Below are 13325 nucleotides of genomic sequence, written 5' to 3'. Positions count from 1 at the left end.
ATTACCCAATGAAGTTTAATTCCAAGCTTTGCATTTTCCATGACAAATGTAATTTGCGGACAAGCGGACTGCATGTGATTATTTTTATCATACCAAACAAAGTTAATGGATAAGTTCGGGAGATTTCAAGGCTCATTCTAAGAAATACAAAAATTAATTTTGAAGCGTACGCAAAATATGATTCAGGAAGTTAATAATTAGCTTATCAGATTCTACGAACACTTCTCACTTCAGCCTTGTCACCAGCTTGCTGTGATTTCACTGCTGGGTGAATGCAGAGGATATATTACCCCCCTGGAAGATGTGTCACTGAGCTCTCCTGATGACGGTGAAGATGGCCAGTGTCAACACAACGGTCCCTGCTGCGCCACCAATCAGAGCGCCCAGAATGCCTCTGTCTATGTTTGTTTTCTCACACCTCTTACCAGTGTAGTAGGTGGTCTGGCTAGATGCACACCTGGAGAAAAGCGCACATTAAATGATTTTGTGATGCACAATAACTGCATTTTTCTGATGGCTGTGTCATCTAGCTTGCAAGAGTTAGGCAGCGTCAAATGAGATAACTCTAGAGGTAAAATGTACAAAAATGATCATCTTAAAGGTCTCCTATTATGCTATTTTTAGGCATATATTATAGGTCTCAGATATATACAAATACATGAAAAACATGTCTATGAAGTGTTTTGCTCAAAAACAAAAAGAAATATCCCATATCATATCCCTCTATTTTAGCCCTGTTAGAGAAGTGCTGATTCTGGGTCTAGAGCTTTCAACAAAAAAAAAAGGGAGGGGAGCTTATGCTGAGTATCTGATCAGGGGCATTCTACCCAGATACAGCTAAATGCTGCTGTCATTAAACACCATATCATGTTCCAAACCACATCAAGGACTATTTCAGTATGGAGCTCAAATGCTTTTTATCTTGCGGGTTTACAACAAGGTGAGGTGAGCTTGCTAATGTAAACAAAGAACATATTACTTCCAAAACACGTCGGGCATTGTTTCTAATAGCGACATATCTGATAGGGTGTAAAGCCAGCCCAGATTTCCGATATTACGTCATAACGGCGGCAAATCTGGGTCAGCTCTGTTGTACCCCCGTTTTTACAGATTTGGGTACGGAGGAAAAGAGAGAGGGTTTTGTTTTCTATCACCTTGTGAGTCTCCTGATACACCGGGGACACATTTTTATGTATAAAAGACATCAAAACATGCATTTTGCATGATAGGAGACCTTTAAGTAATGCAAATAGGCACATGCTGTAAATCCAAACACACACCTGCATGAGGCTTCCCCTTTACTCTCCACACACACGCCTCCGTTTATGCAGTGGTTGGGGCCACACGGGTTGGCAGCGCGTGCTTCTCTGTGTTTCGGGGTCTCCGGTCTCATTTTCAGCTCGCTGACTGGCTTCTCCTCTGGAATTCCGTTACTTGGTGCGGCCGGTTTGACAGGCACCTCAGTCTTGATCAGGTGGGTCAAATCTAATGAAACAAGTTGGATTTAATGACAATGTCAAAAGAATCCTGGAAGCTGAAGAAGAAATTATAAAAACATGTGATAACTGGCAGAATATTTGTTGGTCCAGTATGGAGCTGATATTTTAGATTCTCACCGTTGAAGTCAGCCGTAATGATGAGGTCATCGTTTTTGAGGAAGCTCCTCCTCTGCAGATGCTGGATGGAAATAAACGTGCTCCAGACAAATTCTTGACCTGAAGTAGCTGTTGGTTTGTTCCAGCGGGGATCAGTATCTAAGAGTCAAGAAAAACAGTGTTATGGATTGATTTCTAAAGCAGATATTTTAAAAAGCCAAACTTTTTGTTAATAATTCAGCTACAATAACCCTTCCATTGATAGAAACCCCTCTTTTTTTCTTAATGCCAGTGACCTATGCGTACCTGTGGTGAAGCTTCTTGTAGAAGACATCCTCAGTCTTACATCAGGGTCCTGGTCCATAGCAACGATGGTCACCTGTCTGTTTTTGGCTGGCCATTCCATCACTGCATCATTTTCCCCGCTGCACAGGAAGAAGGTCATGCCAACATAGTCTGGGTAGGCACTGTCTTTTCCACCGGGGTAAACATTGATGCCGAATGAGTAGCCCTCCGAGTTGTAGAAGCAATTGCTTTTCACCGGGGTGCCAAGAGGGGTGGTGGCAAGAATGTTGGAGAACTTATGGATCTGCCAGACAGCACTGGGGCAAATGGACTCAGTAAGAGTGATGTCATCGATCAAGATGGCCCCCGAGGAGACGGGTGATCCTCTAATGCCCTGGAAGAAATAACGGAACTTCTCTGTCACCTTCAGATTCACGTGGGCTATTTTCCAGGCAGCATCTCCATCACCTGAAAGACAAAAAGCAGGGAATTCATTTTAAATTGATTCGGATTTATTTTTACACGTATAAAAAGCATTATCACCACTCAATTTACAAGGAGTAAAGTCTTCCAACACTGCATCGATAGAAAGGCTTTTCCATTTCAAAAGATTCGAAAGAGACAACTTCTGTGCTGCTTAGTAAACATAAATAAAATACCTGTAATGCTGTGGATCCTCCTGTCCTTTTGTACGGTCCCTGTCCCGTCATCAGTCCTTATCCATATCACCAGTTTGTCCCCGGCTACTCCACTCATCTTGTAGAAGAACTGCAGGCACTGCTCGTCTCTCTTTGGGTAGAGGATACGTGACTCTAGCATGGCACTGTTTCCAATTGCGCCGGAAGATGTGTCAAACTTCATGAAGTAGCCGGAATCTAAAGGAAGAAGCGAACATTGTGTTAACTGAATTATAATAAGAAGTGGGACTAAAGCATAATGTGATCATGTCTCAGTCTAAGAACCCATTGGAAATTGTTCTAATGACGATAAGTCTCTAAGCATTTATTGGGTTCCCATGTAAATAACAGATATTCTGTCATGATCGTGGTTTGGGTTTCCTGTTTTATTTTGAAAAGTATTTTCTACTTATGCCTGTTTGTTTTACTTCCTGTGATTTGTTCCCACCTTTGTAAATGCCCTGATTCTTTCCACCTGTGTGTGATTGTCTGATTGTGCCAGGGGCTGCAGTCGAATAGTCCAAAATCAAGTTCTAACCCTATCGTCTATCCCTTGACCTCTGTGTGAAACGTCACGGGGATAAGGGATAGTGGATAGGAGAATTCAAAAGGATTTAGGAGAAGAGACCGCGGTACTTTAGAGAATCCAACTGCACTTTCACTATCCGACGTGTTTATGATGCGCCAGCGGACGTCATGAATATGCGTCTGCTGTGGGGACTACAGTTTTCTATACAGCGGACTATAACATGGATGTGTAATAAGAACGAGGGACTACTGTAAACTCATCTAGAGACTCTGCACCGTGCTCTGATGCTGTTGCTTTATGCTTTATGAACGTGGACAACAGATAAACATATTCTTCATGAACGAGGTTGTAAATGAAATAAAAAAGGAAAGTGAAACTTATGCTCGTCACCCTCTCCCTCCGGTCCACATTAATACAAATGATCCCAATACGTATGATTGTATGAAAATATCTTAAAATCAATACAAATATATTTATTATAAACGTTAGTCCTTAACACCTATCACTGTGTATATCACCATTCAAACATATTTTAAAAGTTGAACAAACCCCACAGCTCAGTAAAGACTGTGAGATGTTGACTTTATTTGATCATTTCAGTAAAAACTAACGTTCATATTTCTCTTTTTGATTATAATACTGATGAACGTTCAAAACAAAGCAATTTGGCAACTAACCACATACGTTTTAAAATGCTTAATAAGCACCGTAACTTTCATGATATCATTTCTCCGTCATAATCGGTTGTTTCCGTGAACGGCCGACTGTTGTGTGACGGCAAATGCTGCGGCTGCAAGGCATTGTGGGGCAGCATTTTCTACTCTCCTTGCGGTGAGGGAGGTCCAGTGGTTCCTAAGCTAAAGGAGGTTATAAAGGTTGAAGATGTTGCGATGTATTTGCTCTAAATAAAATAACAAACTTTTGCACATGCAACAAAGAAAAATAGGCCTTTACAATATTCAAAAGAAATAGGCAAAACTCAAATAAAACAACACAACTTAGGTATTCTTTCTTTCTTGATAATGCTTATCTTCACAATTTAAAGGGTACTTGTACGGTTTGTATGTACGGTTACGAGTACGATTGAGTACGGTTAAAAACTGTTCCTCGACGGCGTCTCTCAACAGAGATTTGCCCATCACTGTGGCATTAGCACAGGCGCTGTGGGAATTGTATTCCTTTATAGTGCGTTGACTACAGACGTCACAATTAGGTGGCCTTTCTTATCAAATCAAAATACTGGCTCTAACACCTCCTTTCCTTTCATCTAGAGCAGGGGTTCTCAAAGTGCGGCACGCGGGCCAATGGCGGCCCTCGGAAATGTTTCTGGCGGCCCGTGATAGTTAATGTGACACGCTGAAATCCATGCAATATATTTTAATCCTCCATGGTTCGTATCTAGTAAGAATTAGAATTGAATTTAAGAATGGTAAAACTGCGCCCCCTGGATTGTCATTCCTAAATTATGAATGACAGCTTGTGGAAAGTTTGCTCGACTACTGGTTGCATGGCAACTAGGCATCTCGCGAGAATCTGTTGTACATTATCAGAATCAGAAACGGGAGTTAGCTAGCGATTTTAGCTAGTCACTATCTGTAGATAATCCAACTTTGTGTCCTCTGCAAGTTCTTAATGTATACTGTATGTATAATTGGTTAGTACAATAAAGAAAGGATTTGTTTTGGAATTATTTTGTGTTCCGTTTTTTCTTGGGCGGCCCTCAATCCAATATTGGGTACCTAAATTGGCCCTCACTCATCAAAACTTTGAGAACCCCTGATCTAGAGAATTCAAACGGCTCTTATCATGGCTGCCACTGAGGGACTTCCGGTCAAGGTTCCTAAGCAAAACTGACAATTCGACTGCAGCCCTGGTGTATTTTCCTGCCTTCTCCAGCTGTGTCTTGTCTTTGTGATTAGTCTTGTAATTATATATACCTGGCTTTCTGATAATCCCTGTCAGTTTGCGTCCATGTTTCCCTGGTGTGGTTTGTGTGCTTCCTGATTTTCCTTGTGTGGCCTCCTTTTTGCTACCAGTGTACTCAAAATACAAAGTGTAGCTAGAAGGCTTCCAATACCAAAATTGTTGCCAACAGATTATGCATTCATATGCCAATATGTGTTTGTTGAGGTTATCACATGTTAAAGAAGTTATGTTTTGTTATAACAACATTTAACCATATGTCTAAAAAGCTAAAAATATGTACGTATTATGACAAAAGAAAATAAATTAAAAAGTAAGTAAAACAGTCTGCTGCTGAGCATTGAGGCTATATGCTAATGTGGGTTTTTTCCATAAATAAGGTTTGTCTGTTGAACAATGTGTTGGTTTCTGGTGGGAAAACACTTTTTGACATCATGGACTTTAAAGCATTTTCTGTACCATTACACATTCAGATTAACTTCAAATGTTTTCGTTGTATGATCTAGAAATGTAGCTCAGTACCTCTACAGCGCCCTGTCAGGGTGTGGTCTGGATCTGCTGGATTGCTCAGCGTCTGGACCCAGTCTGCGTTGTCTGCTTCGTTCTGGATCATTCCACAAATGTTGATCAGCTCAAAGGAGCACTGGTCCAAGAGAGTGTGAGTGTTGGCTGGAAGAAAACATTTATCAACGGTCAATACACAAAGCTTAACGCACTACAGAGGGCTCAGAGAATGAGGAAATATATCTGATCAACAAAGTGGGGTTTTACATCAAAATGAAGATTAAGGAGTTGTTGGCCACTATAGTGAAGCGGAAAAGGCTCAAAATAGATAGGGGGACTAAATAGTAAGGGGTTGTGCAGCTTTACAATGAAATGCATTTTAGGTCCAGTATGACATTAGGGTGCCAACATGAATCTGAAGGAAATCCTAACATGAGGGATATCTAAATGATGTGGTTTTTGGGGGGGAATTCAAATATGAGCTTATTTTTTGGATAGGATAACCCTAACCTACATCGTTTTGTATTTCTAAATTGGCAATTTTACCCTTTCAAACCTTTATGTAAGATAGTAAAAGATATAAGGGAAATCATTTATATTGCCAAAGCCAAATCATTTTTACATATTTATTAACAGGTGAACTGCATATATATAACTGGATAATATTACAAAGATACATCTTCTGACTTCTTGAACTTTGCCAGGTTGCACAAGTCCTGCTTTGACTCATTCTTGGACATCAGTCTCCTGCTGGTCTCCTGAGCTCTGATCCCTCCTCCATCCCTCTTTTCCTGTGAGAAGTACTTAGCAGAAGCCTCGGCCACCATTTTAACAACCCTCTCAATGCTTTGAGTATGGAAAGGCCAGTTGAGTACCTCCATGGGGGTTTTGATGACGTGTTTCACCTCTGAGGTGCTTAGCAAGCAGGTGAAGGGTGGCTCTGACACACCGTCTGACCAGCTGATCAAGTCCCCAATGCTGGAAGCATCACAATTGATGTCAGGTGTCCTTCTGGTCCTGACAGAGGAGTCCCCCAGCTGAGTGTCTGGGTCCCCCTCTCCCCTAATGGCCAGGATTCTCTCCACCCCCTCAATTATCTCCTTCTGATCCTCAGAGCACAGCAGTGTTTGGAGGATGGCTTCACTGTGGGCATACCAAGCAGATCTTCTCACAGTTGGCATCACAAGGTCCAGCACCTCCTTCCTCTGGGACTTGAGGCAGTCCAGTTGAAACAGGATGTGCCTACGCTCACTAGCAACACTGTAGTGTTCTTCTTTGATCTTTGCAGGAAAAGATTGGTCACTGCCCTCAGCTTCCATCATCACATTGGTCAGGTCAATCCGCCCATCAAAGAGGATGCAGGAGATCTCCCTGCACTTCTCCTCAAACTCTTCTCCCAGCTCTCTCATCAACTTGTCCTGTGCTCTCTTGACCTTGTTCTTATCAATCACTTTACTTGTGTTGTCTTCTGTGATGATTCCTGCATCAGTCAGAGCTCAGGTTCAGTTTCAGGGGAGAGCTCAACTTCAGGCACAAACTCATCCTCAGAACCACTCTCCAATTCCAGATCCTCATCACCATCTGCCAAACATCTCTTAACATCCTTCCTGGCTGCCTTGTCTATGGGCTCAGAACAGTCTCATAATACACACATGCGCACAGAAGGATTCACACTTGTATTTCATGATCCGCAAAAGGATTCACACTTGTATTTCCGGATCCACACTTGTGTTTTTCAATGCACACCCAAATGTGTTCCGTTTCACATACATGTAAATAAAATCCAAATACAGAAAAAAGTTTTACATGTGTATTTTTGATCCTCACATATTTGTTTTCCGTTTAAATCCTCTGAACCTGCAAACACAAACCACTTTCTGTGCACGGATCGCTGTGCATTCGTGTGTGAGTTTTTTGAGACTCCCCTGACGGTCAGCCGATTCGTACTTGTAATTATTTCTATCTATAGCCAATCAGATGTCTCCTCAATTCTAAGCCAATCACATGAGCGCGCCCCCACGATGGTAGATTTCTTGCGTTCATGACGTAGCGCTTCATGTACGCATTTTGCGCAGTCCGGAGCTGACAGCTCCATGGAGCCTGCCTGCAGGCGCTAATCTCAGGACACCCTCCACTCTCAATACAGCGCCACTTTCCGAGCAGGAAATGCACGTGAATACAAGCCTTTATATTATTAAGGTACAGCGCCACTTTCCAAACCATTGATGAATGCTTGTGTACACAAAAACGGCAGGCAAAACCGTTTTAAATGTGTGTTTCCTGTATGGCGAATACAGCTGCTTTATTTATGTGTGTATGAAGTTGTTGTGAGTGTGGAGGGAGCAGCTACAGGTTAGCTTAGCCTAATCGATCGGTGCACTACGAAGCCAGTGCTAGACAGTGACCTCGGGGGGAGCCCCGCCGGTCATTATCGGCCGATATTCACTCTTAATAGTTTGATCTGTGCTCTCTATAAAGGCCGATCAGGAGAGCTGGATCTGATCGATATGGACATAAACGCGAGTGAAGTATAACCGGACGCAAGAGAGAGATCAGATCAGCTGCTGAGTCTGACGGAGACACGCTGCTCCGCATGATCACCTGATGCTCCGCCCTCTGCTTAGCGAGCTGACCGGACTGCGCAAAATGCGTATATGAAGTAATCTTACCCTCGTGGGGGCGCGCTCATGTGATTGGCTTAGAATGAAGGAGACATCTGATTGGCTATAGATAGAAAAAATTACAAGTACGAATCGACTGACCGTCAGGGGAGTCTAAAAAAAACCACACACGAATGCAAAGCGATCCGTGCACAGAAAGCTGTTTGTGTTTGCAGGTTCAGGAGATTTAAACGGGAAACTAATAAGTGAGGATAAAAAATACATATGTAAAACTTTTTTCTGTATTTGGATTTTATTTACATGTATATGAAACGGAATACATGTGTGTGTGCATTGAAAAACACAAGTATGGATCCGGAAATACAAGTTTGAATCCTTCTGTGTGCATGTGTGTATTATGAGACTGTTCTGAGCCCATACTTGTCTGCTGCTGCAGCATTTTCCTCCTTGCTCCTTCTCCTTTCCTCAGCCATGTTTTCCATCCCCTGCCTTTCCAATGTCCCCACCTGTCTCTTGTGCTCCTGCAGATCAGGGGCCCCCATTTGGTGGAGTCCTTTACTTCCAACCTTACATTTCTGTCCCTTGATGTATGCAAGATCTTTTAAAGGAATCCTTTTCTCTCTGCTGCAGGAACACTTAATGTGGGCTTGGATCACACAGCCATCACAGCCTCCCCCCTCACAACTGGTAATCTGACACTTGCAAGTCAAAATATCAAATAATTTGTCTAACTTGACACTGAACCTCTCTTTGGCATCAAGTTTGCCCTTCCCAAGGGAACACTTCACTGCCTGATTCCAGACCTCCTTGAGCTTGGACATGATGGTCACCTTTTCATTAACAGGTGGCTTGAAAAGAGCATTCGCTTTGCTCCACTGACCAATCAGACCAGGGACGATGTCACCCACCAGCTGGTCCACTGGGTAGTTGCTCCTATCATCTTTACTTTGATCCCTCAAGTAGATGCCATACCTCAGGATATTCCTCACAGTTGTCAGTTCAGACACCAACAGCTCTCGCCCAGTGCCAACAAGGTTACTCAAATGAGAAGTCGATTTTTCCCTTGTTTTGACTTTGACCATTTCAACTAGTTCACACTGAAAACACAGATACACAAGTAAGTTTCAATTCCTGTAAGTTTCACTTCAGACAGGAACATAAAAGCCCTGATTTCAAAATAAAAGCACCCCAACTTAGTCACTTTTTTCCAGAAGAATAGCAAAATAATCAAAAAATAGATAATAATCAACTGCAAATTGATGTAGGTTAGGTTTATCAGAATTGAAAAATGTCTTCATATTTGTGTTCTACATGCCAAAATACGTTATTTGAACACCCCTCTCGATCGATTTACAAAAAAAAATAGTATGGCCCGCCCTATTACATCAATAATGTACTTACATACCAGGTTCTTACAGACTCTGTCCCTGCCACAAAAAAGAATGTTTGACCAGACCAGTTGCCTTTCTCAAACCTTTAGGGTGTATTTAAGGAGACTCTTACCACAGTCGTACATGCGGTTGACTCTGGTGATGTCTACTGCACTGAAGTCCAGCCGCTGGCCGATGATCTCATTAAAATATGGTATGCTGGTGGTGATTGTGGGGATACTTTCGTTCTTGTTGAATGACAGAGGTCTGTAGTGCATAATGGACTCATAATCATATGGTGTGTTCAAATCCGTGATGAAGTCATCCTCATACTTGTTGAAATTGTGCTGCATCCCTGTGAGGAGAAAGGTCATGTAGATAGTCAGGAGACAGTATATCAACTGCTTCAAACAGCACTACCACATAGCTTATGTATATGCTAAAACTCCTCCCTTTCTTGGATGCTCTGCTTCTTAGAACTTTTCACTTTCACAGTGTGTTTTCAGTTAATTAGAGTTAATTGTAACATTTTGGCTTCCTAAAAATGTGTTGTTCAGTGTTCTGTTAAGAACACCATGGAGTCAGCTGTTTTTTTTTCGGTAAGTATGTGTATTTGAAGGATCTTCTTCGAAAAAATAAGCATCCCCATTAATATCACAGTTAGTTGGTTAGTACGGATCTACTACCAAGATAGCTAGCTAGTGCTAGCTGGTAACACAGTATTTGCTATGCTAGCAGCTCCAGCCCTTTGTCTTAATTTGGTTACTTCTGCAAAAAACTACTGGTGGGTTTCTGATGGACAAATATGGCGTATTTCCTAAATCCTGGTCACAGCGCTAAACAACACAAAGCATATAATTGTTGTGACCCACCTTCTTCAATTTCGTCCCACCAGATTTTGACATAGTCATCTCTATCTGAGCGAGACTGCTCATGGTAAAAGCCGAGAGCATGGAGGAGCTCGTGCTGCACGATGGCCTTAGTGTCGCACCTCGCCCCAATGGACACATTCTGGCCTACTCTATCATCCCCAACAAACGACCAGCATCTGAATTGATAAAAAGGAAAATTCAAACGACATATTCAAACTAAGGAGCTGTTATTGGATCTCAATAGCATTTCATCACATCAACATTTTCTAGATCTTAACATAGTGGTGCAGTGATGACTTGTAGTTGACCATCAAAAGGGATATTTTTGGAATATCGCAGAAAATAAGATCAGTGGCAAACACACATTTATGAGACTTTTGTTTCTAATACTTTTGTTTCTGATACTTTTGTTTTCTGATACTTTTGTTTTGTTACTTTTTATTTTTGTTATTGATCCGAATCACAGTGACATGACTGTACATCACCAGCGCTAAGCCAAAGGCGGCTAAGTTTAGCAACTGCTAAAATAGACGCTCCGCACATTAAAAATAACATAGACTTTGAGATGAGGGAACCAGAGGTGGTCAAATGCTAACTAATAACCGGGTTTGAGGACTCATTTCTGCACAACTCTATGGTTTTGATGACTTGGCAACATGGCTCATAAAGTTGTGCAACAGTTCTTGAATCATTGCAGCTCACCCATCCAGCTTGGTGAAGGAGACATAGCTGCTCTCTCCCTCATAGGGCTTGAAGTCCACACAGGACCTCAGACGGTACTCCTCAAAAGCCTGGAGGATCACACCTTTAGCATTCAGATCTAGAAAAGGGGACATTTCCAAATCAGCACACGTATATTTACCTACTCAATGAATTTGTTGCTGGAAATATATCCATTTGTGTACCTAAAGAATCCGTAAGGATATAGGGGATGGGAAACTTCCACCTTCTTGTTTGATCGATGATTGCATTCCTGTTGGGCTGCCAGACACATTGAAGCTTTAATCATATGCTTTTTAGTCTGTTACAAACACCATCACTAAGCAGACTATACTTACATCAACTGCAATGTCTCCCTCAAACAGGTGGTTTAACCCTAAGAATTCGTAAAACACATGTTTAATGCATATTAATGTCACGCAACAGACATACAATCACATGCATCAACAGGGCTTAACAACGATACCTCTATTGATGTCAAGTATGTCGTCCCTCAGTTCACCAGCATCTGCATTGTCACCTGGAAGATGTATTTATTGTTAGAGAAAAACGTAAAATAAAAGCTTGTTTTATGTGCATATAATAAATGAAGGAACCAACCGGTAAGTGGAACAGCTTGCACCTAGCACAGAAAAAAGAAATGTGTCTTTGAGAAATTTGCTTTCCATTTCTGTTTCTCAACGTGATTCCATTTCAATTGTTTTAAAATGCCATACCTTCAAAACTGCAAATATTCCAATCAGCGCAGCAATTTTCCTCAAACCGTCTGCAGAGCCCATATTGTTTTGCAGACACAAACGTATGTCTCTGATTCCAGTGTTAAAGTGCCAATAAAGACAGCAGCTGGAGGGGGACTTTGATCAGTTATAATAAGTAACAGGAATTGCACACGTGTTCTCACAACCTGTTATACAACTGACATGCACAGGTAATGACAGCAATAATAACATGGACCCAGTACAAAGGCAACAGAATTTGCAATAAATGTATATGAACTCTGATTTTAAATCCAATAAAACAGGCAGTTATGTTGTTTACAGGTTTGACCTCTTTGTGGCTGTGGATATCTGTATTTTACAAAGACATTCTCCTGAAACAGACCCCATCGGAATAGGCCTTGGTCGCCATGACAGCTACAGTTGTGGTTGCTGGGAGTAGTTACTTAAAGTCTCATTGATCAAAGAAACATGTCAGTTTAAGAGCTATTATTGCTATGTAATATAAGATTAAATAAACCTCTATTGATCACTCTATTCAGGTGTTAAAATATTAGGACAGGTAAGAGTTAAAAAAAAGGGTAATTAAGGACACTTACATTATATAATATGCTAACAATAATTTAATTAGGTAAATCTGTAGGCTGTGATTCACAGATCTGATCATAGACAGTGGGATCCTACTTTTTCCATAATGCAGCCAGTATTTATTTTGTCGGACCATGACGACCTGTGTCGAGAATCTACGGGTTACATTATTAAATTACAAAGTAAATGTAATCTCCTACAGTACTGTTGCTCCGTTGGCCTATTTTTTTAATTAATTGTCATATCTATGTGTTTAAAGCATCCTGAGTCTGCCAACCCTGCTACAGCCAACCACAACAAGGCGCGATAGCTTGGATTAGATTAGATTAGATATACTTTCTTCATCCTCAATTGGAAAACATTTTTGCCACAGCAGCATGTTTACAGGCATTATGCATGAGTTACAAATATAATCAGAGGTGTAAAGTAACTAAGTGCATTTACTCAAGTACTGTACTTAAGTGCAATTTTGAGATACTTGTATTTTATACTTCTTGTCCACTACAATTCAGAGGTAAATGGTGTACATGTTTATTTTTTATTTAATAATTTGTTGAACTCTATTTTATAACTGTTGACATGCTGCTCTTACTAAAGAAAATATGATGTAGTTGGACAAGACAAGAAAGTATCCCACTGTAAAAAAAAAAAAAAAGTCAGAAAAGAGCTCTAACGTTACTTTACACTACAGTTACATTAAATATAACATTTTAAGCAGGGCAACTTTACTTATCTCCAATTACCTCCAGAGCTATGGTGTTCTTCCTCTTTAAAAGCTATAATCAATTAAAGGGTCAAGCATCCTTTTATAACAAATGAAAACGTAAAGGTGGGGTAGGTAAGTTTGAGAAACCGGCTCGAGATACACTTTTTATATTCCATGGAATGCTCTTAACATCCCGATAGCAATGAATATCTAAAGTGC

At 41.1% G+C, this 13325-nt stretch overlaps 1 protein-coding gene across 1 annotated transcript; it reads right to left on the bottom strand.

The window, feature by feature from the left end:
- Window positions 1–10: 10 nt before the first annotated feature.
- Window positions 11–11875, bottom strand: mep1a.2 (meprin A, alpha (PABA peptide hydrolase), tandem duplicate 2). The gene is made up of 14 exons (XM_034228739.1): window positions 11813–11875; window positions 11697–11718; window positions 11563–11616; window positions 11435–11472; window positions 11282–11357; window positions 11079–11196; window positions 10377–10552; window positions 9638–9859; window positions 5532–5678; window positions 2540–2755; window positions 1902–2348; window positions 1617–1754; window positions 1281–1485; window positions 11–457 (listed from the first exon to the last, which is right to left on the bottom strand). Exons 1-14 carry the CDS (start codon window positions 11873–11875, stop codon window positions 307–309), a joined length of 2073 nt encoding a protein of 690 aa, XP_034084630.1. The 3' UTR covers window positions 11–306.
- Window positions 11876–13325: the final 1450 nt, after the last annotated feature.

Source organism: Gymnodraco acuticeps, unplaced genomic scaffold (genome assembly GCF_902827175.1).
Source record: "Gymnodraco acuticeps unplaced genomic scaffold, fGymAcu1.1, whole genome shotgun sequence".
In the NCBI taxonomy this organism is placed as follows: domain Eukaryota; kingdom Metazoa; phylum Chordata; class Actinopteri; order Perciformes; family Bathydraconidae; genus Gymnodraco; species Gymnodraco acuticeps.
This window is presented reverse-complemented; position numbering and strand designations above follow the sequence as displayed.

Excerpts from the sequence above, each read along its gene's own strand:
- mep1a.2 (XM_034228739.1), bottom strand. The coding sequence starts at position 11,875 with ATGGGCTCTGCAGACGGTTTGAGGAAAATTGCTGCGCTGATTGGAATA. Across the intron at positions 2,756-5,531 it reads CCTGACAGGGCGCTGTAGAG|ATTCCGGCTACTTCATGAAG; the intron begins GTACTGAGCTAC and ends TTCTTCCTTTAG. Across the intron at positions 2,349-2,539 it reads GAGGATCCACAGCATTACAG|GTGATGGAGATGCTGCCTGG; the intron begins GTATTTTATTTA and ends TTTGTCTTTCAG.